Here is a 23978-nt window from a genome sequence, read left to right as displayed (position 1 = left end):
TGTCTTTAAAGTAAGCCCACTGGGCAGCCAAATGAGGAATATGTTGGGCCAGAAGGCAGGTAAAGCTGACGGCTGTGACTCAGTAAGATAGATTTTTCTGCAGCAGGGTGAGACCATGGGTTCTAGTCTCTGTTTCCTCTGACTTGCCCGCATCTCAAACTTTTAATGTCTTTGACTCGGAGCATGTGCATATGCATGTGCATGGGGGGGAGCTGCTTTCTTCTAACCACTTTAACTCAATTCTCCAAAAAAGAGACTTGGTCAATGTTCAAAATTAACTTAGCAGGGAGTTATGAGGGGAGGGGGGAAGTAGCTGGCAGTCTCTAGGGCTGCAGCTAGGGAACAGAGGAGAGGGGCCAGCCCTTCTGTGGAGCAGAGCCCCACCCAGCTCTGAGAGCATGCCAAGATGCTGGGGGTGTCTGGTTTATCTCAAACCTGGTTGAATGTAGTATCAAGACTTAACTGATTTGGCTGAAACTGGTTTATGCAATGTCTGTCCCAGACTGGTTTATCTCAAACCGGTTTCAACCAATCTCAAGCTGGTTTATGTACACTGAGCACCTGTTCTAGTACAGGTTTAAATCAGTTTCTGATCACCTAAACCAGTTTATGTGTAATGACTGTCTCGAGCCTAGGTGTCATAAACAGGGCTGCTTTAAAGGCTTTTTTATTGGATTGATGTCCTAACCACCCTTATCAACAGCAGCATGTAGCTCAGTAATAAAGTACAGGAGGAGACATGGGCCCAAGAACCTGAAATTAAGAGCGTTTGCCCAGAAAACCAAAGACTTGTGTTCTAGGCCTCCCTAACTTGCAGAACATTTAAATTCATAGCTCCCAGACAAAAGTTATAGTCATCAAACTCTGAACAATCAAGGCCACAGGTTTGGCATGGAAAGCTTTTCTCTCTCTTCCAAAAGCTCAGCCTTCAAGTTCTGATAGAAAGCACTGTGGTGATCCACACTGCAAACAGAGAAGGTAGAGCAAGATTGTCAGGAGGTAGCTGACTATGGAACTGATACAGTACCAAATCAGTCTCATCGTGGTGCTATGCATAAGAGCTGTTCAAAGTAACCTGGTACCCCAAACTCAGCAAGACATGGTTTACTAGTTATGAATGGATTCTCAAAGACTTTCACTAAAGACCTCTTTAACCAAGAAGTTCTAGGCATTTTGTTCCTGAGGTGGCATGAGTCCAGACTGCCTTCCCGTGGACCAAAACATGATGTGCTTTCCTGTCGATCTTGTTTAAGCTTCTTTGTCTTCAGGAAAGTAAAACCAGATAAAAACCCACTAATACTGATAGCATCAGCCATGCAGATGCTATCAATATTAGTGCTATTATTCTTATTTGATGTATTATCAACTAAGCTGTCTATTGTTTTTCTTATAGCTAGACCCCTCACCTTACCTGACAGCGCACACACACCAGCTGGGTAAGTATTATAGGCAGGAGCTGTTCTATACAAGTGCAAGATTCAAAGAGAGACTGATGTTCCGATGTAAATCAAAATTTTTTATTTCTGGAGTGGTCAATTGCATTTCAAGCTTTAGAGGCATCTATCCTTGTAATCATGGATTATCAATGTCTTTCAAATATTCAGTCAGCTGTGTTATGGTTCATTTAGCAGTAGTAGTTGCCTGTCACCCTTCAAATTCATACTCTTGCATCCAGGTGTATCTAAAACTCTCAAGGGTCTGTTTTCTCTCATGTGCAATTTATTTTTTCCCCTCCTTGGGCATTCATTATTAATGCACCGTAATCGGCGCTACTGCACATCAGCACAGATGAACGGGTGTTTTTTTGTGACACAACTGCACATAAGACTAAATCTCCTGTGCATTTCCACACCATGCTAATGCACAGTAGAATTAGTCTTCTGCACCTTAAGCATCTTGTGTAGATGTGCCCCTTGTGCCTGAAATATTGTAACCTGGGCCTAATGAATCCCTCCTTGGGCTTTTAGAAGAACGCTTTTTAGATCACCTTTCTAACAGCATTTTTGGTGGGTGTCTTCATCAGGTGAAGGGGCAGCGAGAATTGAGTGGTAATGTCAGGATGTCCTTACATGCCTTTTCACAAACAGGAAGTGACTCTCTAACGCATTGATTTGAATAGATTCATTTCTTAGTGTTCCCCCTGAACCAGGCATTGGCAATTCATAGTTCACAGGCTGACTCCAGCCTGAGAAGAGACTGGATCCAACCCATGGCAGCTAAGGGAATTAGCAGTATGTGCCAGGCAGGGCAGTGGAGGTGGCATCCCCAGAGTCCTACCACCTGCTTCATTCAGTAGTCCCTTCCTCCATAGCATCTGCTCCTCGGCAGCTACGGGGCAGTGCACAAAAATCTGTAGCCTGTAGCAGGGGCTGTGTTGGCAAAAACTTGCCGAGTCCTGTAACCTCATTCATTTATTGGGGAACATCTACATGTGATGCTTTAATGAACATTAGCCTAAGTTAATATGCATTAAGGGCACCTGTCTACATGTGTGCACCCTTAATGCTCATTAAAAATGGCAAATGTGGGCTATTCATGCCTAAATATAATACCTGCAAATGCAGGTATCAAATTTAGGCGCAACTAGTTAAAGCACATTAACAAACATGTAGATGTGTTAAAGTGCATTAACGCTGTGTGTGTGTCAACTAACTTGGGACTAACTTTAGTCCCAGGTTGGTCCACACACAGAGTTAATGCACTTTAGCAAGACATGCAGGTGTTAATGTGCAATAAGCTAATATGCATTAAATTTATGTGCACTTAAATGCACGTGTAGACATGCCCTTAGAGAAGGAAAACCTCACACGTTCAACTTTAGGACACATTTCTCCTCCTTTTATAGAAGAAAGCTCTTTTGCAAGTCCTAAGGGTCACTTGTAGTGTTTGTCAGCAGATGCAGAGGGTTAGCTGTTTCAACTCTCCATAGATATATATGCTGACCAGCCACTTAGTAGGACCCAATGGAACAAGTACTCAAAGAAGGAACAATTATTTTACAGAGCCATCTACTTGCCACTTGGGTCCAATCACCTGCATTTCTTTTTCACTGCTGCAGCATCCTTTGGCTTGGAGATTTGTGTGGATGAAGAAGCAGTAGTTGAATCTGGTTCACCCCTTGTTGCAAGGATGTGGTGATCAAAAGAATCTCTGATCCTTACAGACCAGCTCACAATTACATAGTACCTGTTCTTTTTCAGGGCACATTCTGCCCTTTCCTCTTTATAACCCCTTGCATTCAAAAGTGAATGTTTAACTGTTGGGTGCCTGTTCCTAGTGTCAAAATTCCCTATTTTATTGTGGGTACTCAGCACATCTATATCTATTGATGCCACTAGGTACTGTGCAGTGTGCTGCTTTCTTCATCATGACTGTCCAAGCATCATTGAGGGCATAGGTTGGCTCTGCAGTGGGAACTAAGTTCATCCTGTGATGACAAAAATGATTTAGGAAGAATATCTTAAGACATACTACCCTCTGCCACTGTTCCGTGGTAAACCGAGGAGGGGAAAAACATTGAGGGGGCAGGTTTTGCAGCATGGTTAGACAGTATGATGGGTTCAGATTTGTAGGCACTTGGGTACAGGGCCTGGCATGAATGTTTGCAGGTGGCTCTCTCTCTTTTCCAGAGAGGCAGTTGTTTTGTTCCTATTGGTGTCATCTTAATGAGGCTGTATGTTGATGGCTGGCCTGGGAGCTTGAGACAAGCATTCTATATGTGCCAATAGACTGAAAAATAAATAAATAATAAAGAAAATGTGGCCTGACAAGACACTGGATGTTATACAGTAGGGGACAGGTGCTTTTGGCATGGGAATGATTAGATGACTAAGAAGTCCTTTAATGGCTGTCAGTTTTTAATGACAGAATATTAAGGATGAGCCATTAAACCATTTTAACTAAGATGATCCTTACAGGCTTCTAGGCAGAGCAGCAAAAACTGCAACCTGCGTCACCCAACACACCAAGGTTAATGACTTCCATGTTAAATTTCAGTCTTCATGGAGCTGCAAGGACTGCATCTGGCTGGCTGCAGAGGGCAGCATCAGTCCAGTCCTCAAGCTTGAACGGCAAATACTGTGTACCTGGGAGATCTGCACAGCTATTGCTTTAGCAGTTTATGTTTTACTTTATGTACTTACTCAGTGCACTTGTGCATACAAAATAAGCCAGGAAATTCCCCCAAACTGTATGCACTATGGCTTTTTAGCTATTTATTTTTATTTGTAATCGGTTTCTTCCTAATAACAGTTTTTTTTGTACTATCCCCATTGATTATATCCAGAAAATGAAAGATCAAGTCTTTAACCACAGATAGAGAATGTTTTGCAGCCAAGAGACAGTAGGCATTAAGTACATTGCCTGAGGGTCATAGAGCACTCCCAGAAACATTGTGTCCCTGTGTCAATAGGAATTTAATTCAGAAGGACTAGCCACTGATCTTCTAATAGAAGAGGTAACATAGCAGCCACATTGGTGCATTTTTCAAAAGAAAATGCCTCTGCTTGACTTTCAGTCCCGTGGTATGAGCAATGTTTGTGTTTTGTGGATGGGAGTAAATCATTAGTCCTACACGCTTCAACTGGTCTAGATACAAGGTGGGACTAATCTAAATGAGTTTTAGACTTAACTTTTGAATAGTGGCTTGAATTTTGGGTGCGTCAAATTCTGGGTGTCTAATTTTAAGCTATGGCCTAGATCAGTGAGGACCAACCCTTTTGGCAGTCAAGCCACAAACTCGGTCTGCACCCTTCCCAAGTGCCACTCCAGTCCCCTTCCTCTGCCTGCTCTGCTTTCTGCTTCCTGCCTGTACTCCCTGCCTGATCTGCTGCTCTGTTTTCTGCCTTATCCCCTCTGTGCTGCCTGTCCCCTTTCCAGTCTCCCATGTGCCACCCGCAAAGGCTGCCCATGCACTTGTGGCATGTGGGACACATTAGCCTTTCCCCTAGCCTAGATGATGTGGTCTAGCTGCTTTACACACGACGCAGCTTAAAAGCAGCATTGGAAGCAGTGTATCAAATTGCAAGTGGTTTGCTTGGTGCCCCTCTGACTCTGGGATGGGGTAACCAAAATACAGGTGCTGTGGGCAGTTTTGGGGCTTGCTTTTATAATACCCCATTGCTCTTCAAGTGCTAACATTCCTTGAGCGTAGAACAGCCCATATGGGAAGTATGATCACAGCCAGAGGGTACTACCTTTGAATCTGGGGCATCTAGAGTTAAATCTCTTGCTTGGCACAGACATCCTGTGTGACCTTGGGCAAATCCCTTAGTACAGTACCAATAAAAGGGTTTGGATGCTTCAATGCTTAACTTTCAAGTGATTGGTCTCTGGAGTGGAAGTTATAATCCTGAGCGATGCTCCCTTCACAAGGCAGAGAGAAGTAGGCACCTCAGAATGTGATCCAAGAGTTCAGACTGGGTGAGCACTTGCCTGAAGTTAGATTAGGCAAGAGGGGACTACCCAAACCTGAAGACAGGGATAAAATTTAAATTTCACCTGTCAGGTGCCTCACTCAGGACTCTGCATACCTTTCCTGCTGGCCTTCCAAGGAATTGAGCAGAGCTCACACTTTCCTTGCAATCCAGTGGGGTGAAGAGATCTTTGTATGGCCTACTGACTACTTCACTGGCCAAATGTGGGAGACTTTTCTCTGCCTGAAGGGGAAGGTTCAAACCCACATCTCTAACCCCTTAGCAGAGGTCTTGGTGGCCCAAACTACCAAACTTTTAGATTACACTGCAATAAGAGTACTCTTCGCTCCACCTCCAAAGACTGTTTACAAATTAATATTCAATGTGTAATGTCAAATTGAGATCGTGAAAACCAGAAGCCATGTTTACCATTAGCAGGTGCAAATCATTTTAAATGCCATCACAGGCATGTGCTATAGCTCAGAGTGTATGGTTTTCCATTTGATACTTAACATTCAGGAGTCACTTTCTGTTCCCTCAGCTAATATTGGCACTTCCATCTTGAGCAGTTCAGACATGGCTTGTACTCTCTTTTAGGAGTATGATCAGTTTGCGCAGAATTTGAAATATCAGTACTTCTTAAAGACTGATACATTTTTAGTGCTGCTTACAGTTGAGGAACACTTTTGAGAATGGCCCAATGCAGCTCTGAAAATGTTACGATGATTATAAGCCCCCAATCTCGCCTATACTAATTACTACTGGAAAAGCTATAAACCTTACCCCATTCAGTATAATTAGGGGTTAATATTGAACTATAATGATACCAAAATGAAACTTCACAAAATTGGTAATGACTTTAGATGTAGGCTGTGAATAATTGTGGCAAGAATGGGAACCGCCCCTTTCAGATGAGACCACTCTGTTTCAGGGTGACAGGATCTTCTCTTTCTTGCCATTGTAGGAATGTGGGCAATGATATAGAGTTTATAGTATAAACTATAGTTAATCCTCCATAACAGTTACCTGGTCCTATGACAAGGGATTCACCTGTTTACCTGAGTCAATATATGCATCCCATGTCTTCCCAAGCAGATGGTTCAGAAAGGCACAACATCATCATGTATAGCCAGTAGCTTACCACTTTCAGATAGTAATTTTTGACTCTTCTGTTACATCTCCAATAAAATGGCAACACTGCTTTATCCTCCCAGATTGTCTTAATGCTGTGACAGCACAGCCCAAAGCACAGTGACCCAGTGGGTGCATCTGCACATTAAGTTTAGTACCTGTAATAACATGTAGTGCACAGTAACTGGTGCTACTGTACAGTAGCGCTAGCACACAGTTTTTTGTGACTAATTCTACTGCACATTTAGCATCTCCTATAGTGGGCTGATGCAATTCTGGTAGTTAAGTAAGACTGTAGCTGGATGGAAGCTCTCTTCCGACGAGAGAAACTCCATGCAAGATGCACATATGCTACAACTGTTGCCTTTTACTGAATTTTGATGTAGATGCAAGTGGTTAGGAAGAAGCCAAATGCCACAGTAGTTCCAACAGGTGAAGCATAAAAGATATGTAGATCCTTTACTCTGAAAACCACATGGCTGCTTTAGTTTACCAAAGGAAAACAGCCTCAGAGAAATCGGTGCAACTGATATTTAGTGCTATAGGAGTCTACATCAGGTCTTAACCATGCCTTTCTGTCACATTATAGAACAGAAAACAGCCAGCCCCAGGTGGAAGGTGGCAGTTGCTTTATAAAGCACAATGTCAAATAAGTTATAAAAAAACCCAAACCACAGGGCACTAATTGTCTAACTCTAGACCACTGTGAGCTGGCTGGTCTCCAACTGTTAGCTGGCACTCGAAGACAGCTGAAAACCTGTTCCCAGTACTATTTATTCAGCTAAGGCAATTGTTCCCATTAGCACAGAGCTGCTACAATTGCAGATAGAAAGGTAGGTGCCCTGTATAACCACTTATAAGAGGAGTGATGGTCCATGCACCACTTTACTCAAAGCTGTTTCTCAAAGTGCTAAAAAGGCTTGAGGCATCCTGCTTTCTCACTGAGGAGGTGGTAAAAATCTAAGGGTGTATTTACATAGCAAATGCAGAGCCATGCACTGACATGCAATCTAGCTCTAAACAGGTGAGCTCAGACACTATTATAAGCAGTGCAGCTACACAGGAGAGCAGACTGCCAAAGTTAATTGGCTTTGCTGAGAAGCACGTTACATTGCCCAGGCAGAGCACCGTGCCAGCTCAGCTCTGCTGCTTGACCTCAGCTAGCTGGGGTAGCTCCACACACTGCCGTGTTGTATCCGTGCTTGGATGAAGGCAGAGCAGTGAGGGCAGAGGGTGGATTTTGAAAAGCACTCAGTTCCACCCCACCTCCACTCGCTTTGAATTAACAGTTAAAATTTCCATTAACATTGGGAAGGAGGAGTAGTGCGAACCCTGAGCACCGAAATCCCACGTACTTGATGAGAGGGTAGCTGCCCTTTAGGAAATTCCCTGAATATTGTGGTAGTTGGGTGCTTTCCAGCAGTGACATGACTCAGTTGGTGACTTTAACTGTGGTAAGATTCAGTGGAAGTGTCAGCCGTGGTCCTCAAGGACCTCCTTTGTTAAAAGGCTTGTTTTCCACTCACTCTATCAGGCGGATCCTGATCTCTGCTGACAGGTTGTTTTTTTCTTCCACAGAAAGCAGCAATTACCAACATGGCTCTAGCTTTTAAACAAACACACGGAGACAACAACAACAACAGGCAGTTGTAACATCTAAGATGCAATTCTAGAACAACACAGAGCAGGTCCTCCTGCTGTTTTGATGCAGCCCCCAAATAGCTATACATCGGGAGGGATGCAGGATCTTTACCACCTTGAAGCCTCCCAACTTTTCCATGCCTCCACACTGAGCAGGCCAGCTACACACCCCTCTCAACCATGAACACTGTTGCCTCATCAGAAAAGGCCTTGCTACTGAGTACTTTACCCATCCCCTGCCAGGACAGCATAGCCTTTCATGGGGACAGAAGAAAGCAGATATTTGCCAGAGCAGAAACCACTTGAGGACACCAGATACAGAAAGTGTCTATGAAAACCTGTATTTTTCCTTTGCTTCTTGCTGTTGCTTTGAACTCAGATGCAGCTGGTACTGTTATAAATTGGCCTTATTCCTCTCCCAAATCCTTCCTGTTCACCCAGAGTCTGATACTGCATTTAAATTCCTCACCCTTCCTTCCCAATTTTATATCAGCTTCCATCTAGCCATGGTGTCATAATTCTCTGTTTTTCTAAGGCATGAAATCTCCCCTATCCCCAGTGTGTCAGGCACTCTCCATCTCCTCAATCTTATCCCCAGCACATAAGTACTTACAAGACAAATATCTCCCCAGCCCCCTATGTTAGAAGGAGGGAAAAGAAAGAATACTATATTTAAAAACAGCAAGATCCTCAGCTCTTGTAAGGTCTGTTCATGTCGATAAACTATGCTGATTTATACCACGTGATGTTCTGCTCCATGATGAGGTTCTCTCTTCCTGGACCTCCCAGTGTATTTTCATCAATGTTGGATTTTTACATCAGTCTCTTCATCCGGGGAGAAGCTACTTCTCTCATGGACAAGGAGTATATAATAAACAGGCTCTTCCTATATGTAGTCTGTGCGTGTCTACACATCACCCTGCGTCACTGTAGGGACACACTACGTCACCATACGATGTGCTACGGTGATGTAGCGATCACATACATATACATGTGACCAGCAGCTACTTTGCCATAGAGCCCCCCCTCCCCATTTTAGTGTGCCGCTCTGGTGAAGTAGCAGCTAAAACTAATCATGCGCTGCATACATGGCGCAGTAGTTACTTTCAAAAGGAAGTACTAAAGCACAGCACAGTAACATCACTGTAGGGCAAGATGTAGATCTGCCCTATATTAATGTGAAAGATCCAATGGTAGGGCAGCTTTAGGTGGGCCTATAGCAGGAGAAGGATCAGGGCCTGCTGTGCTGGACAAGTTTCACTCCAAACATAGAGGGTGCAGTCCTGATTATAGTGAGGCTAATGGTGGAACTGTGCTATTAAGTTTCAACAAGCATTAGGTTTTTACCTATTGACAAGACAAATTTGCCTTTGTCGGGAGGAGAGGAACCACAGGTCCCTTTGAGGCTGCAACAGAACTGCAAAATTAAAAATAGGTGTAAATAAATAATTGTAAGTGTTACAACCAAATGAAGACAAGCAATTAGCTAAAAAATTTAGAGAGAAAGCATTTTGCAAACACACAGGTGGTTCATATGAACCAGAATATTCAGTCCATGGATTCAATGTTTATTGCAATCATCACAAATGTTACTCCCAAAGTGATCCCAACCAGCAGGGAGTAGGACCTAAGGAGAAAGACAAATGCTACATGACAGACATTCCAAATTCTGATGCAGTTGTCACAATGCAACAGTGACAATAGTGCATTAGTAGCAACGGCATTTCCTGGGTGCATTCAGATGCACAATTAAAATTTAAATATAGGTTGCTGCCCATCCTGGCAGCAGATGGGGAGGAGCTAAGCTTGCTAGCAATAAAACCACACAGTTTGCCTTGTCAGGGAGGTAGTAAAAGAGCATGTTACGCTAATATAATTAGCTTTCCAACTGAGACCCTTAAATAAGCCTATATATAGTACAGACTTTGGCAGAGTTTGTATGAGAACACAAAGGTGATAAAAAACAAACCACTTCAGCCATCTTAAAATGAGAAGAATGTGGTAGTAAATCTTATAAGAGGAAGACAGAGCTAGTGAGGTGAGAAGTGACTTTATCTATAGCAGTGGTCTCCAACCTTTTTTTGGGTAGGAGATCATTTTTTTTTTTTTGTAATTAAAAAAAGTCAACCCAAAAATCTACCTTGCGCCACTGCCCTCCCCCCTGCAGGTCAGTCTGTGGGGAGAGAAGGTGGGGGGCAGACTGAGGTGGAGAGAGAAAAATTATCTGGGGTTGCACCTCCCCAGCAGGTAAGTCTGTGGTGGAAAGGGCAGGGCAAATCGAGGTGAGGGAGGGAATGGGGCACAGGTAGAAGCAGGGGCTGGGGGGAGTGGGGCCCTGGCAGGTCTGGGTGGTGGGATAAGCAGTGGCCCAGGGAGCACATGTCCCCCAGGCCTCCACTTGTCCCCCACTCTCCCCAGCTCCTGCTCTTGCCCGTGTTCCCTCCCTCGCTCACCTCTGGGGCCTCAATCTACCCCCCCCCCCCCCCCCAGCAGTGCGTGAAGGAATGGTGCTGGGGCAGGCACTGCATAGCTGGGCTGTGGCCACAAGCAGCTCCTCCAGGGGAGCTTCAGGCATGCAGCCCGGAAGGGCACTGGGGGCATGTGCCCCCAGTTCTACCCACAGGGCAGGGCAAGCTGCAGGCTGGGTCCTGGGCAGCTCCAGGCTCTTCTCAGTGCAGGGGTTTGTGCCGGGCAGCAGCACTAGGAGTGGGTTGGTGGGGGCCATGGTAAATTTTTGGGTGCCTGCAGCTTCCCCCATAGCCCTGCTCCCAGCTCTGCTTCCATTGCCTGGCCCAAACACCCATGCTGGGAAGAGCCCGGTGCTGCCCCGGCCTCAGCCTGCCCCGTGGGCAGAACCGGGGACATGCGCCCCCCCATGCCCTCTTGGGCTGTGTGCTCCTCCTTACCATGCCTCCTGGATGAGCTGCTCGTGGCTCCATCCTGTGCTGCGCCCTGACTGTGCAGCACCTGCGCCAGCCCCACTCCCCACACTCACTACTGCATGCATGTCCCTCCCCACTCCTGCTGCAGCTGCGGTGACAGGGGGTGTGGGGTGGGATTGTCCCACTCACCCAACCCAGCCCTGGCAACAAGGCAGTGGCAATGCATAGGGGGTCCGTGGGGGTGCACATGCACCCCCTGAAAACGTTGGTGTACCCCCCGCCCCAGACAGGCAATGCTCCCCACTTAGGTGACAGGCAGGGGGGGCAGGTGGGAGTGCCAGTTGTCCCCCTGCGAGTGCCAGTCAGGGAGTGAGGGCGCCAGGTGAAGAGCTGCTGACATTTCTGGGAGCACCACTCATGCTTCCCAACTGGTGCGATTGGCTGCAGAGGGAACCCCACCACTCCGGTTGGTGCAACTGGCCACAGGGGGACCCCTTCCCCCCCTGTTGCTGACTGGCAATGCTCCTTTCCCTACAAGCTATGTCCATACAAGATTGTGAGTAGACAGGACCCATCTTGGACACTGTGGTATCAAAGTGGTCCTTTCTAGCAGCTCAGAACAAGCTAAAACATTGCATGCGGTAGTCTAGGTTATCATCTGCTCCTTTTACTCCCAAGGCTCCTTACCCACAGTTAAAATAATCGTTCACTGAACAAATAGAGGAAAACCCTTCTGGAGGCTACTGCCCTGTATAGAGACACCTGTATGCTGCCACTCAATGAAATCCTCTTCTCTCAGATCAGTGCAAGTCACTCTAGAGCTTTTGGCCACTCACATAAGCTGCTGACAAGGAACATGGGCCTCTTTACTTGTAAACGCTTGTGTGTACTCAACCTTTGTGGGGTGGCCCAATAAGTATCACTTTTCTCAATCCTCGTCTAGAGTTACTTAAGTCTCATGTTCTGTTTATGTAATGGAACCAACAACTTCACCTATCTTTACAAAAAAAATCAAACTATTTGGGGAAGTGCATGTCACAGTGGCTTGGTGCAAATTGTTGCAAAGTAACAGACACACACACACACACACACACACACACACACACACACACACACACACACACCCTAAAACAACAAAAACAAAACCAAACCAAACCAAAAACAACCAGAAATGTAGGTACTTAAAAATAAAAAATAAAAAAATTTCAAGTTAAAACCAGGACTGGAGTTCATAATCCTCAAGCAATTCCTCCCCCTAGAGGGGGAATGGATTGTTGTTTTATACTCAGAATAACCAAGTGACATTTGTCATTTTAGTTATATGAAGAGGATAATGCTTGCTACCAAAAAAGGTTCCTGATAGTTGCAGAATGGGGGAGGGGAGAGAGAAACAAAGTGAAACATTATTAAAGTGATCTGAAATACTGTGGGGAGATGCACCTGATGATGCATATGGCTATAATATAAGCAACAAAAGTGACCAGAGGATTCCTTCAGTGCAGGAGCAGTGCAGGGCACATTTAATCAGGCTTATGCTGCCACCTTCTCAGAGATTAGGGAACACATCAAGGTGGGAGGCATCCTATGGAGGTTCTGGGCTCAGCCCCCACCTCCCTGAGAAAGCCATCTTAAATTACAATAACTATGAGGGCAATTTAAATTTATCCTGGAGACTAGCCTGCCCCTGCCCCTTACCCCCTGCAAGCCAGCCCAGAATTCAGCTAAAGTATAGTTGGCTTAAAGCCACCTGTGCCCATCTTCCCCTGGTTCTCTGCATTTTGTGGTATTCTTCTTGGCAGGTTCAGAACCCAACTAAGTCCCATGCTCTTCAAATAGCAAGCCTATGGTAATCAGAGGCAAAAGCCCATAACTAAATTCCAGTCTCCTTGACTAGGGACAGGAACAGGCCGTTGTCAAATATATCTACCTGCATTTCTCAAACACGGGATGAAAAGCAATCCTTTCATTTACAAAAAGTCTCAGGTTCAGGACTCGACATTAGAATTTCTTGTGCTTCCAGTAGCCGAGGAAGAAATTCCATTTCCTCTACCCATCGAACCCCAGCTCTGAAAGATGGCAAGGAGACAACAGGAATGAAGGTATGTGCCAAGTCTTGCAGAATCAGGTCTTACACAAGGTTATTAACTATGGCATGATTCACACAGAGCCCTGAATTCAAGTCCTGGCAAGTAAAAATACCTTTCAGTTCAGTATTGGGACAGATTTATTAAGAAATTTGTGTTACCCACTATTGGGGAAGGTTGTGGAGTTGCGCTCCCTTTTTCATGGAATTTGATATTTAAAGCAGTATTTCAATTCACCTTTCGGTTTATCATTCTACATAGAGTTTTATCAGCAAGACATCAGCAGAGTCTCTAGGGGGGATTTCTTGAGCAGGTTGGCTCCACTCTCATGGAAGCAGCATTTAAGTACCAAACAATAGCTATGAAGTAGACAGAGGACTGTACAATGTTTTGTGGACAGATGCTACCATCTCTTAAGAACTCGACCCAGTTTTAGCTTTTTTTTTTTTTTTCTTTTTTTTTTTTTTTTAAAATGGTACCTAGCTGCAAATTGGACAGATAAGGATTAAAACAAGGGAGTCAGATCAGCCAGCTACAAAAGGGAGGTCAGAAAAATGGCATAGATTTGCCATTTGCAGCAAGAAGTTCCTGTCTCAAAGCCCAAATGATGCTCTTTGGTTTCATAAAAATCTACAAGATGGGATTCAGCTGGGGGCTGTGTCAGTACTAGGGTGAGAAGTGTGGAGGCCTGGCCTTGAAAAAGCATTTGAAGCTACCTTCACGATGCAGGTATATACCCTCGGTTACCACAATGCCTCTTTCCTTTCCAACACCACCAGTTTCAGTTTCTCTTTATGGTGGAACGCTAAAAATGCTGACGTTCTCGACAGTACACATCCTGCCAGACTCCAAAAGCTTTAGGTAGATTCTGCCCAGAGTTTCACCCCACATCCTAGTGGGTTTGCATAAAGGCTGAACTGGGCCCCTGACGCATCATATTCTACTCATGCGGATAGGCAATGGACTCTTGGTGGAAAAAGTCATCTGCCACTCCAGTTTCTTCGAATTCAGGCCATCAGAATAGGCCCCTTCCCTATACGCAGCAGGAGCCCAGAGAAGAAGATCCCCTTCTCCCTCCAGAATCCACAAGGCATCTGGGTTGAGTTCTCTGCAAGACGCAATAAGTTTCATCCCCAAGTACAATATAAAACAAAAATGCAACCCCAGTCATTACCATCCCACAGTCCGAGGCAGGACCAAAAGAGATTTTTTTAGCATAATCCCCTCTACTTGTTGCTGCACTCAGAGGGATAGGGCTCCATTTTATGAGTTAGGAATGACAAGAAAAAGAGAAGGGGGAAAAAAAATAAAAATAAATGAGGCAGAGAGAAAGAGGGGGATTCATTTTCTTCACAGAAAACAGAATGGTACCCAAGGCGAAAGCAGTGCAACACCGCATAAGAAACCTTACAGGAGACAGAAAGTGGCATTTAACAGTGACACCCTTGCAGCCCCAAGTGCTGTGCTGAGAGTACCTCCACTGACAATGATTCTGGAAAGTAATGATCAAAAAAAAAAAAAAAAAAAATTTTTTTTTTTTTTAAATAAAAATCTTGGAACATTTCCAAAGAGACAAAAGAACCCAGACCATTCCCATGGTATCAGCAAATCCGTCCCCAAAGCCTGTGTTCTCTCCATTGTTTCCAGCAGCAACACAACGGCCATTGTCCAGTTTAGGGCACATGGCTCTTCTCCCACAGAAGGATCCTTCCTAGCCGACAGATGTGCAGTTCAGTTCTGTAGACTCTTGCCTGTCCACAGTGACCAGTCCTTCTGGCCCGTCAGCAATACTGGGCTCACTGGAGCACTGACGGTGGCTGAAGCTGGGCTGAAGGAGGAGACAGTTATCACTGCTATCCGATTCTTCTATTACCATCCCTGTGTGCATCATGGAGGCCATGGCCAGAAGCTGAATATCTGAGTGGGCATTGGCAACAGTATGGCGACGGATACTGCCACATTTTTCCAGGTAAGCCTCGCCCTCCTGTTCTGTGAGTGGCGTCAGAGCCATTTCGCTGGGCTGCCGACCAGTCATCATGTGGGAGTTGTAGCTCAGCATACCAGTCTTAGCACGGGATCTGGAATATCGCCTCTCTAGAAGACAGAAAGGAAGCAGGAAAGGTAATCCCAACATGGACAAAACCCCCTGCTGAATTTGCCAGGCCTGTCTCAAGGTCATGTGCAAGTGAAAGCAGCAGAGCTGTTGCCCCCTGCTGGGGAAGTGGGGCTACAACAGGTCTCAATGCTCCCCTCCCTCACAATTATCAGAGATAAGTAGCCATGTTAGTCTGAAGTTAAGCAGAAGGCGAGGTAGAGGTGCACCTTATAGACTGACTGAATCAGAGATGCATAAGCTTTTGTGAGTCAAAGCTAACTTCATCAGAAGCTGTGACCCTTCTGCCAGGCATGGGTGGGGGGTCATCCCTTTGCTCTAGAAAATGCTCTGCCATGAGAAGTCAATGCAAAGCATCCTACACTTACAACACAAGCAGAGGCAACGGCAGGCACATGTGCAAGGAAGAAACCATTTTCCCCAGGTGTTACATGCCCCTGTGGTGCCAGAACTATCCTAGTGCATGTTATACCATACTTGCCCACTATCAACATGTATCCACTTTTGCAGCAGGGATCAGAAAGCATCCAACACTCCATAGCAACACTGAACAACAGTTTAAAACAGGAGGTAAAGAAGGAGACTGTGTGTGTTTAGAACTCCTGGGGCAATTTAGCAAGACAGGATGGTATTACTGGCCTGGACTCAGGTTCAAAGCCTGCAAAATAAATCAAGGAGTACTCCATTACCAAAATGCACCCCCCAGCAGTCTGGGGCATGGATTCAAAACTGACTCAGCTACTTTTAGGACAAACAGGGATCTTAACTTGTGTCCTGGCTCATTGCCATTCAGGTAATATCATACTGCATTAACTACATTCCTTCAACAAGTCTTAAGTGAACCCAGTGTTATTCTTCACCTCCTACCCTTAACTGTTGTGCAATGGTGCTGTTGTATGTATTGAACACCTGTTGTTTTCTACCCCAGAGGTGACTGCATTTCAAAAGCACATAAAGCCATTCCCTGTAACTTTCTTACCCTTTCCTATGAGTGCTGAGGAGTGAGGATCCATTAATATTTAGAAAGTGCTTTTGAGACATTATAAAATCCTCCCACCTGAAAATAGCAGAGCATGAGGGAAAGAATAACAAAATGTAAAGCACTGATGGCTATGAAACACTCTTGGAAGCTTGCACTAGTAAGAAAGGCAGACAACAAACTCTATATTGTTACAAGGAGGGATGGATGAGCAGCCAAAAATCCACTACTGGCAGCAGCCAGGTTATGACAACACTTTACCCTGCTGCTGCCAGTAACACATTCATTTGGAAAGGTTCATTTTGTGCTTAAAAGAATGTTCAAATTCGTTTTAGGCATATTATGGGCAAATAAGTGTGTTTTTTTAGAAGCCGGCTCCAGCTAGCCCCACAGCAAGCTATGTTCCAAGGGAGGAAAGAAAAATTATTTAAAGGTGTATCCCCACTGGATCTTTCGCCCTGAAGCATCCCAGGATTGCAGCTTGTTGAGGGTAACCAGAGGTGGGAGCACTAGAGTAGACAGGCCACTGCACTTTAACTATTGTATCATCTAACCCCATTCAGACTGCTGCAGCACTGTTGCCTATCGCTGCTGGGCTTGCACTAGCACTCCCCCAAATAGGCGATGGGACATTTTATTTGAAGAAAAGCTGATCTACCATAGGCAAGACCTAAAGGACACAATGGTAATTAGCAACAGCTGCCTCTTCACCATCCTTAGTATTCACAAGGGCTTCTGCTTTTCTGAACGAAGAAATGCAACCCAAGGGTTGACACAGTGGGAGAGAAAAGCCAGTGCACTAGTCCCTCAGTTTAGTAACAAGTACTGGTACTTAAATACCTGGACCCACCACTCCCATTGACTTCAATGGAATTCAAGCTTCTAAGCATCTTTAAAGGGTCTTAAATATTACTAAGTGTTAAGCCTCTCCAGTCAGAAGTCTTCAGCTCAAGAGAAGATATGGCTCAGTTGATTTTTAGAAAGTAAGCTAATCACCACCCCTAAGTTTACTGCAGAACTACAGAGGGTAGGTGTACATTGCAGTCATTGTGGTTTGTGTAGGGATACCCCGGGTGGCTTTAAACTAGTTAGCTGCTGTTCTGCTAGCAGTCTAGAAGTGGCAGCATGGAGCAGGCTGGCTGCCCAGGTATCTATGCAGCTTCTCAGGATTTTGTAGTCTGGGCTGAGCTCTGCACTGCTGTGGTTACACAACACAGTAACTCTGCTGAGATCTAGTCACAGCTCACAAATTAAACAGTGCCAGGCCTGATCAGAATTTGAGCAGGGAGTCCTTAACCCCCACACAGATACTGCAGGCTTGAGGGCAATTTAACAGATCACGCTCTTCCCTCTCAGCACTCTAGTGCTGAAACTAGTATGTGAATATGACTACTTTGCAGCTGTCTTTAGGGCAAGAAAAGAAACAGAAGAACCGAACTAAAATAGCTAGCTCAAGGACAGCAGTCTATTTGCCGCAGCACAGCTCAGAGCCCGAGAAGCTGGGGCAAGCCCAAGCTGAGCTGCAAGGCTGCAGCAGTCACCCTGCCACTAGCACCCGCATGTAAGGTCCTCTCAGGCTACACTGTCACACTGCAGTCACAGCACACTAAAGTGGAGATATACCCTTTATCATCATTCCCTGTGGTGTTTTCCAGGCACATGGTGGCCAAATTTCTCCTGTGCCTGAGAGGAGAGTCAAATTTTATGAACTCCCCCTGGCTAAGAGCTGTGGTATAATGCTGCTGGCACAAATAAACTGCTGCATGCTAATCCTGGAGAAGCACAGCTCACCAATTCTTTCTTGCTGTCCTCAGTGCTTTAGACTGCAAGGTGATGCTCAAGCTGGTGTTAAGGGTCAAATGCAGTAGAATGCTGCAAAATGGGAAAGGTATGACAGAAGAAGAGAGACCCAAGCAAAATAGGCTTTTACAGAAACAAGCAGCTTCAAAAACTTACCAAACCAAGTGTCTCATTCTGCTGGAATTTGCTGGGGCTGTCTAAACTGTAGATTATTTATTTCCGTCAGCTGGGATGAGGAAGGAGCTGAATGGCAGCATTCTGTTGGGCCAGCATATGATCCCACTTTTCTAAATTAGATTTTGCAGTGGCTTCACGTGTGTCTCATTTGTTTAGTGATCTGCATTCTATACCTTCAATTACCCCTTGTAGCTGCTAGTTTGTAAGAACAGCAGCAAAGGCAGATAGAAAACCTCTGTTATTTCAGAGTGGTGAGGAGGCCCCAAAGAGATCTCTTCAACTCCCATTCCAGCAAGCAGACAATTTGGCTAGAAGGAATCAGGTGAAGATCTCTCTTAGGACAAGCAGAGGAGCAAAAAAGAAAGATGATCCAGTGTTCGGGACACTAGTTTAACCCCTAGGAAACACTGGTTTGATTCTCCACTGTGCCTTTGCCGTCCTTTGTGACCTTGAGGGAGTCACTCATGGCTAGCTTCTTCAACATGCACAGTACTGCAACACTATCCCCTAGGCTCCTGACAGCCCCAAGTAACCCTGAGCCCCTGGCAGGTGTCTAAGTTCATCACAGAATATATGGTAACAATTCAGCAACTAAAGAATGGGAAACCAGCTCAATACAAAGCTGCCTAAATTAGCCAAGAGTGATATGCAGGGAAAAAAAGGGAGGGAGTTAAATGCCTAAGAGGCAGAATGGACAGTGGCATAGAGCCACCTCACTGATGAACTTCCAGTTCTGGTGTTCAAGTCAGGCATGGACAGATGTGTACAGTTCTGTCCTCTCAGGGACTGGCTGCTGCAGGCGTACAGAGAAGCTCTATGAAGTGGTCAGACACTGGGGTGATGGTACGATACAAGTGCCTTAGCTAGCTAGGAAGAAAGGATTAGAATTGATCTTCTGGGTCACTGGATCCACTCTCCTGCTATCACAGCAAGCAGTCTATACAATCCTTTTCATAAACGAATAGATGGGATCACACTGTAGCACCAACCAGAAAGGAATCAGCTCCAGATTTCTGCTACACTGAAAGAGGCTAGAATAATTCTTTGCCCTGCTTGTATCAGTACATGTTTGGCAGCAAATTACAGCTATGAATGAGAGAGAGAGAAACAATCTCATCTGAGCAGATGACATGTGGTCCTTTGGTAGAAGAAAGTACTAAAAACAGAGGGAAGGGAGTTTGGGAGCCATTAACTGGAGTATCTGATCTGTCCTTGGCCAGGCTGAAGAACACACGTGGCTTTCAGCTTCAGGATTTGCTAAACTAGAGCAAAACAAAGATCCATTAAATACAGTATTTTTTCACCAGCAGGAATGACTGGAGCTCTTCTGCCTATTATACTTGGTTCTCCCTGTAGACATCATGCAATGTGCCACTGCCAGGCTCAAATCCATATGCTATAAACCAGTGCCAACTGGGATGTACCCATAAATCTTCAAGTCCATCATGCGGAGAGGCAGGGGCAAGAGACCTTCCTTCTGATCCTTAGAGGGGAGAATATGAGAAGTGCATATGTAAAAACAGAGATGCTCTGCCACATGGGACACCACAGTCAATCAACTCTTTTCTCATTTAGAAATCTTCCCCAGATAGGCCTCTGGAGAAGAAAGTTGTCCTGGGTTCTCCATTTCTGAAACCCAGTCAGCTGAGGTTACAGCCAAGAGCTTAAAGCCAAGATACTCCTGGACGGAAATCCACCACAGCCAGCTTGCAGTGCGGAAAGCAAAGGGAATGCTGGCTCTGAATATGGACAGCATTACTCATGGATTTATAGGAAACGATTCAAACCAAAAACCAGGCTGCATCTTGTATCCTCCCAGCAGCCACACAAGATGCAGCCCTCAGGAAACTATTGTGAATAGTTTAGCTAGGATTTTAGATCAACCATGGTTTGTTAAAACTGAAATAGGAACATAAATAGAAAAATGTTGAGGGGGACCCTTGTATGCAAACACAGATCAACAGCAAAGCTCGTGTCAAATACGCTCTCTGCCTGTTGAGGCAGGCATGCAGTTCTAGCTGGGGAGCAGGGAAGGTGTGGAGGAAGTATCTCCTTCCCCATTTATAGCTAAAACATTTGGTTTCTGAGACAGCTGGGTGTCACCAGCATACTGCCTTTTCCTGGAGCAGGCTGTGGCTGATTTACATGGGGCAGAGTTAAAAACAGGAAGGATGCTGGTAGAGAAGATGAGAGTGTTGTAGAGAAAGAGGGAGCTTGAAAAACTGTGAAGGCTAATCTTGAACATCTTTAATGCCATGGCCAAGACCCAGCCTCATTCACAATGGCATGCTGCTGTGAGAGAGGGTAGAAGTAAAATAGTGCATAATAATAAAGGCCATAGTCCCTTCTCAGCCTGTGATTAGGGTTTCTTACTGAGCACCCCAAGTTGGCTTTGCAAAATGCCACCTTAGGCATTCTAATACTCCACTCCTTCTAATGTCCCTGATACTCACTCTTCAGCCTCCCCTTCATCTACGTTCCCATTATATTCCTTTCTCCTTTTAAACCAAGTTTAAGGTGGAGTAATGTGGCTAGCTGACAACCCTGCAGGCTAAAGTCCGTTCTTTATCCATAGCAAAGAAGGGAATCCCATTTCTCCTCCTATATTATATAATTCTGAGCAACCAGCACTAGAGGGAGAGGTCCTGATAATGATCAAGTCACTGGTCAAAGGACAACAACATGGTGCCATACTACAAAAGTGAAATGCAGCAGGGTCCCTTTATTATTCTGTACATCTCTTAGATTTCCCAGAACCAGAGACAGACAGACAGAGAAGCTTGCAGATTAGAAAAGGAGTTTTGCAAAATATGCATGTGCTTTTGAAATGCCAACGCTATCTGGGGAAAAGTTCTGCTCTGTTGCCAGCATTGTGTAATGCAAACAGAAGTTGTCCCTTCTTCCCTCTTTCCTCGTGCTCGATAAAGAGAAGGGCTGGGGCTAACAGCCACATGGGAAAAAACACACACAAATAAACAGTAGCTAAATCAAATCAAATGCAATAAGTTTAAATCCCATAAAACTTTACAAGGCCAGACTGTATGCAATGGTTTTTTGACACTAACTCTTTGTTTGGTTTGCAGAGAACAGTATGGCCCAGAATTTTCCAAGGCTCTGTTGACTGTTTCAAATACTTTCAGTAGCATGTGTACTCCCATAAATGGCCAAACACGCAAACTTGTTGGGGTTGACCTGACTGTCTCACTGTGGAGCAAGGTGCATGGGTTTATCACGTGGGAGGAGCAGTCAGGTTTGCACTCAGATGTGCAGACTAACCACTTCTAGTCACACAGATTGCTCCTTGTCCTCCCCTGGAGCACCCTAGTGAACAGTTTTTCCCCCAGCTCCCAATATTCACCCCTTACATACTACTTAAAAACGGTCACCAACTCCCCCCTCACTCTTCTCTTCCCCAAAGTGTTAGTGGATGGGTCTGTATCGTTTTAGTGGGAGGTGGCCAGTGGTGTCCCACAGGGTTCGGTTCTTGGCCCAGTGCTGTTCAACATCTTTATCAATGATTTAGATGAGGATGTGGAAAGCATGCTGGCCAAGTTAGCAGATGATACTAAGTTATAGGGAAAAGCAGTCACTCTAGGGGATAGGACGCAGATCCAAGTGGACCTGGATAAGCTGAAAGGTGGGCAGAGCAGAATCAGATGCAGTTCAATAAGGATAAATGCAGAGTGCTTCATCTGGGAATAAGTAACTTGCAGCATGAATACAGGTTAGGAGAAGATGTCCTGGCTAGCACAATGGTTGAAAGGGACCTCACGGTTATTGTTGATCATAGGATGAACATGAGGCACCAGTGCGACGGTGTAGTCAAAAAAGCTAATAGCATACTGGGATGCATTAGCCAATGTGTCACAAGCAGGGCTAAGGAAGTGATACTTCCTCTCTACTCAGCATAGTGAAACCCCATTTGGAGTGCTGTGTCCAGTTCAAGATGTGGAGAATCTTGAAAGGGTCCAGAGAAGAGCCACAAGAATGATTAAGGGCCTGGAAGACAAACCTTATAAGAAAAAACTAAGGGATCTGGGACTGTTCAGCCTGGGAAAGAGAAGACTGAAGGGGAACTTGATGGCCATCTATAAGTATGTTAATGGTGAATATTGGGAGCTGGGAGAAAAACTGCTCGCTAGGGCACCCCAGGGGAGGACAAGGAGCAATGGCCATAAACTGTTAGAGGAGGGTTTCAGGTTGGATGTAAGAAAAAACTTCTTTATGGTAAGGGTGACCAGCATCTGGAATAGACTTCCCAAAAAGGTGGTGCAGTCCCCAACTGTGGAAGTCTTCAAGAGGAGACTAGACAGACACCTTGCTGGGATCATTCAATCTCAGCAGTATTCCTGCCCAGCGAGGCGGAGTTGGACTCGATCTTTCGAGGTCCCTTCCAGCCCTTAATTTCTATCATTCTATGAAACAGGTACAACAATTATGTCAATTTTGATTTTGGAGAGCGAGTAGTTCTTAGCACTTCCACAGCAAATATTAAGTACTTTATTTGACCAATAGCTGTACTTTATTAAGAAAGAATAAAATGCCTCAGAAATAACTTGCCCAGAGGCCACATAATGAATTTATGGTACAGCCAGGATACATAACCATCTTGCATAAGACTGGTCTCCTGCTTTCCCTGACTTTTTATTAAGTTCCTAAAATAAGGCAGCTTTCTGGTTCAAGGGGTTTTGCCTGTAACAGAGCATCTCCTAGAGTCACACAAAGTGTGGTGGCCTGTGTAACAAGCTGAGTCATATGAGTCTAAATCCTATTGATCTATAAGCAGAGATGTAGCTTCCCTCAACAATTATGATCAAGGAAGGAAGTCTCTGTATGAGTAATGTAATGTAGTCCTTGAGAAAAAACACCAGGAAACTCATTGCCAGTTCACATTTCCTTGTCTGACATTATGTTCCATTACATTGCATTAACCAGTGGAGGTGTCTGAGCAACAGCTGCAACAACTTCAGCGCAGTGGGTCTTACCAAGCGCACAGGTGCTACCAGGGAAGCTGTGATCCTCACACAAACCCAGGTATGGCGAGACCACCTGCTTAACCAGCTCCTCCAGCTGCATGTAGCCCTCACTGGGACCCGTAGGTTCATGGACACTCTGAAATTCAAGCATTAAAGCAAACATTTCACTTACAGTTTCAAATCATATATTTTTATATTTATGGAAGCCAAAAGAACTAGAAGGGATGTGTAAGGGAATATTTCCTGGACCTGGACCAGGAAATGGCTACAACATAACTCCAACACTACCAATAGCAATGGTTAGAAAACTAAGAATTCATCTGCAGAACGCAAGCTTCGCCACTTTCCACACTGCCTTCCTTCAGAAAGGAAAATCAAAATCCATGGAAACTAAAATGTGGGGAAATAAAAACCAGAAGGGTCTAGGGCTAGACAAAGGTCTGGAATATAGATCTTTTCCATGGTTTGCATTTCAGATGATACAAGAGCTAATATGCTTCATTGAATGCTTGGATCATGGTGTATGCATGAGGGCCACCCAGACCTTTGATGCATATGCCTGGGCAGAATTTTTTGGAGGAGTGGAGGCTGCCCAGACCTTCCACCCTCCCTTTAGGCCACTGAAACAGAATCTAAAGACCAGACTGGGTCCAGATGTTTGGTGCCTCCATGGCTGTAGTTGTATAAGTGTCTGGGAATTGAACCCAGGTCTCCTGTTGGGTAGGCAAGGATTCTACCACTGAACTACAGGGGACTCACTGTATAGATAACACTTGGAAAC

The 23978-nt window shown here is 45.0% G+C and overlaps 1 protein-coding gene across 1 annotated transcript in view; it reads right to left on the bottom strand.

Annotated features, from left to right (window-relative positions):
* Positions 1-13274: 13274 nt before the first annotated feature.
* PRR5L (proline rich 5 like) overlaps positions 13275-23978 on the bottom strand; it is a 60655-nt gene continuing 49951 nt past the window's right edge. Inside the window, exons 8-9 of the mRNA XM_006269610.4 lie at positions 23207-23333; positions 13275-15246 (exon numbers count right to left, since the gene is read on the bottom strand). Of these exons, the coding sequence (XP_006269672.2) occupies positions 14864-15246; positions 23207-23333 (510 nt within the window). The 3' untranslated portion in view covers positions 13275-14863. The remainder of the gene's footprint in view (positions 15247-23206; positions 23334-23978) is intronic.

Source organism: Alligator mississippiensis, chromosome 2 (assembly GCF_030867095.1).
Source record: "Alligator mississippiensis isolate rAllMis1 chromosome 2, rAllMis1, whole genome shotgun sequence".
Taxonomy (NCBI): domain Eukaryota; kingdom Metazoa; phylum Chordata; order Crocodylia; family Alligatoridae; genus Alligator; species Alligator mississippiensis.
Note: the sequence above shows the minus strand (reverse complement) of the source record. Positions and strands in the feature narration are given on the sequence as shown.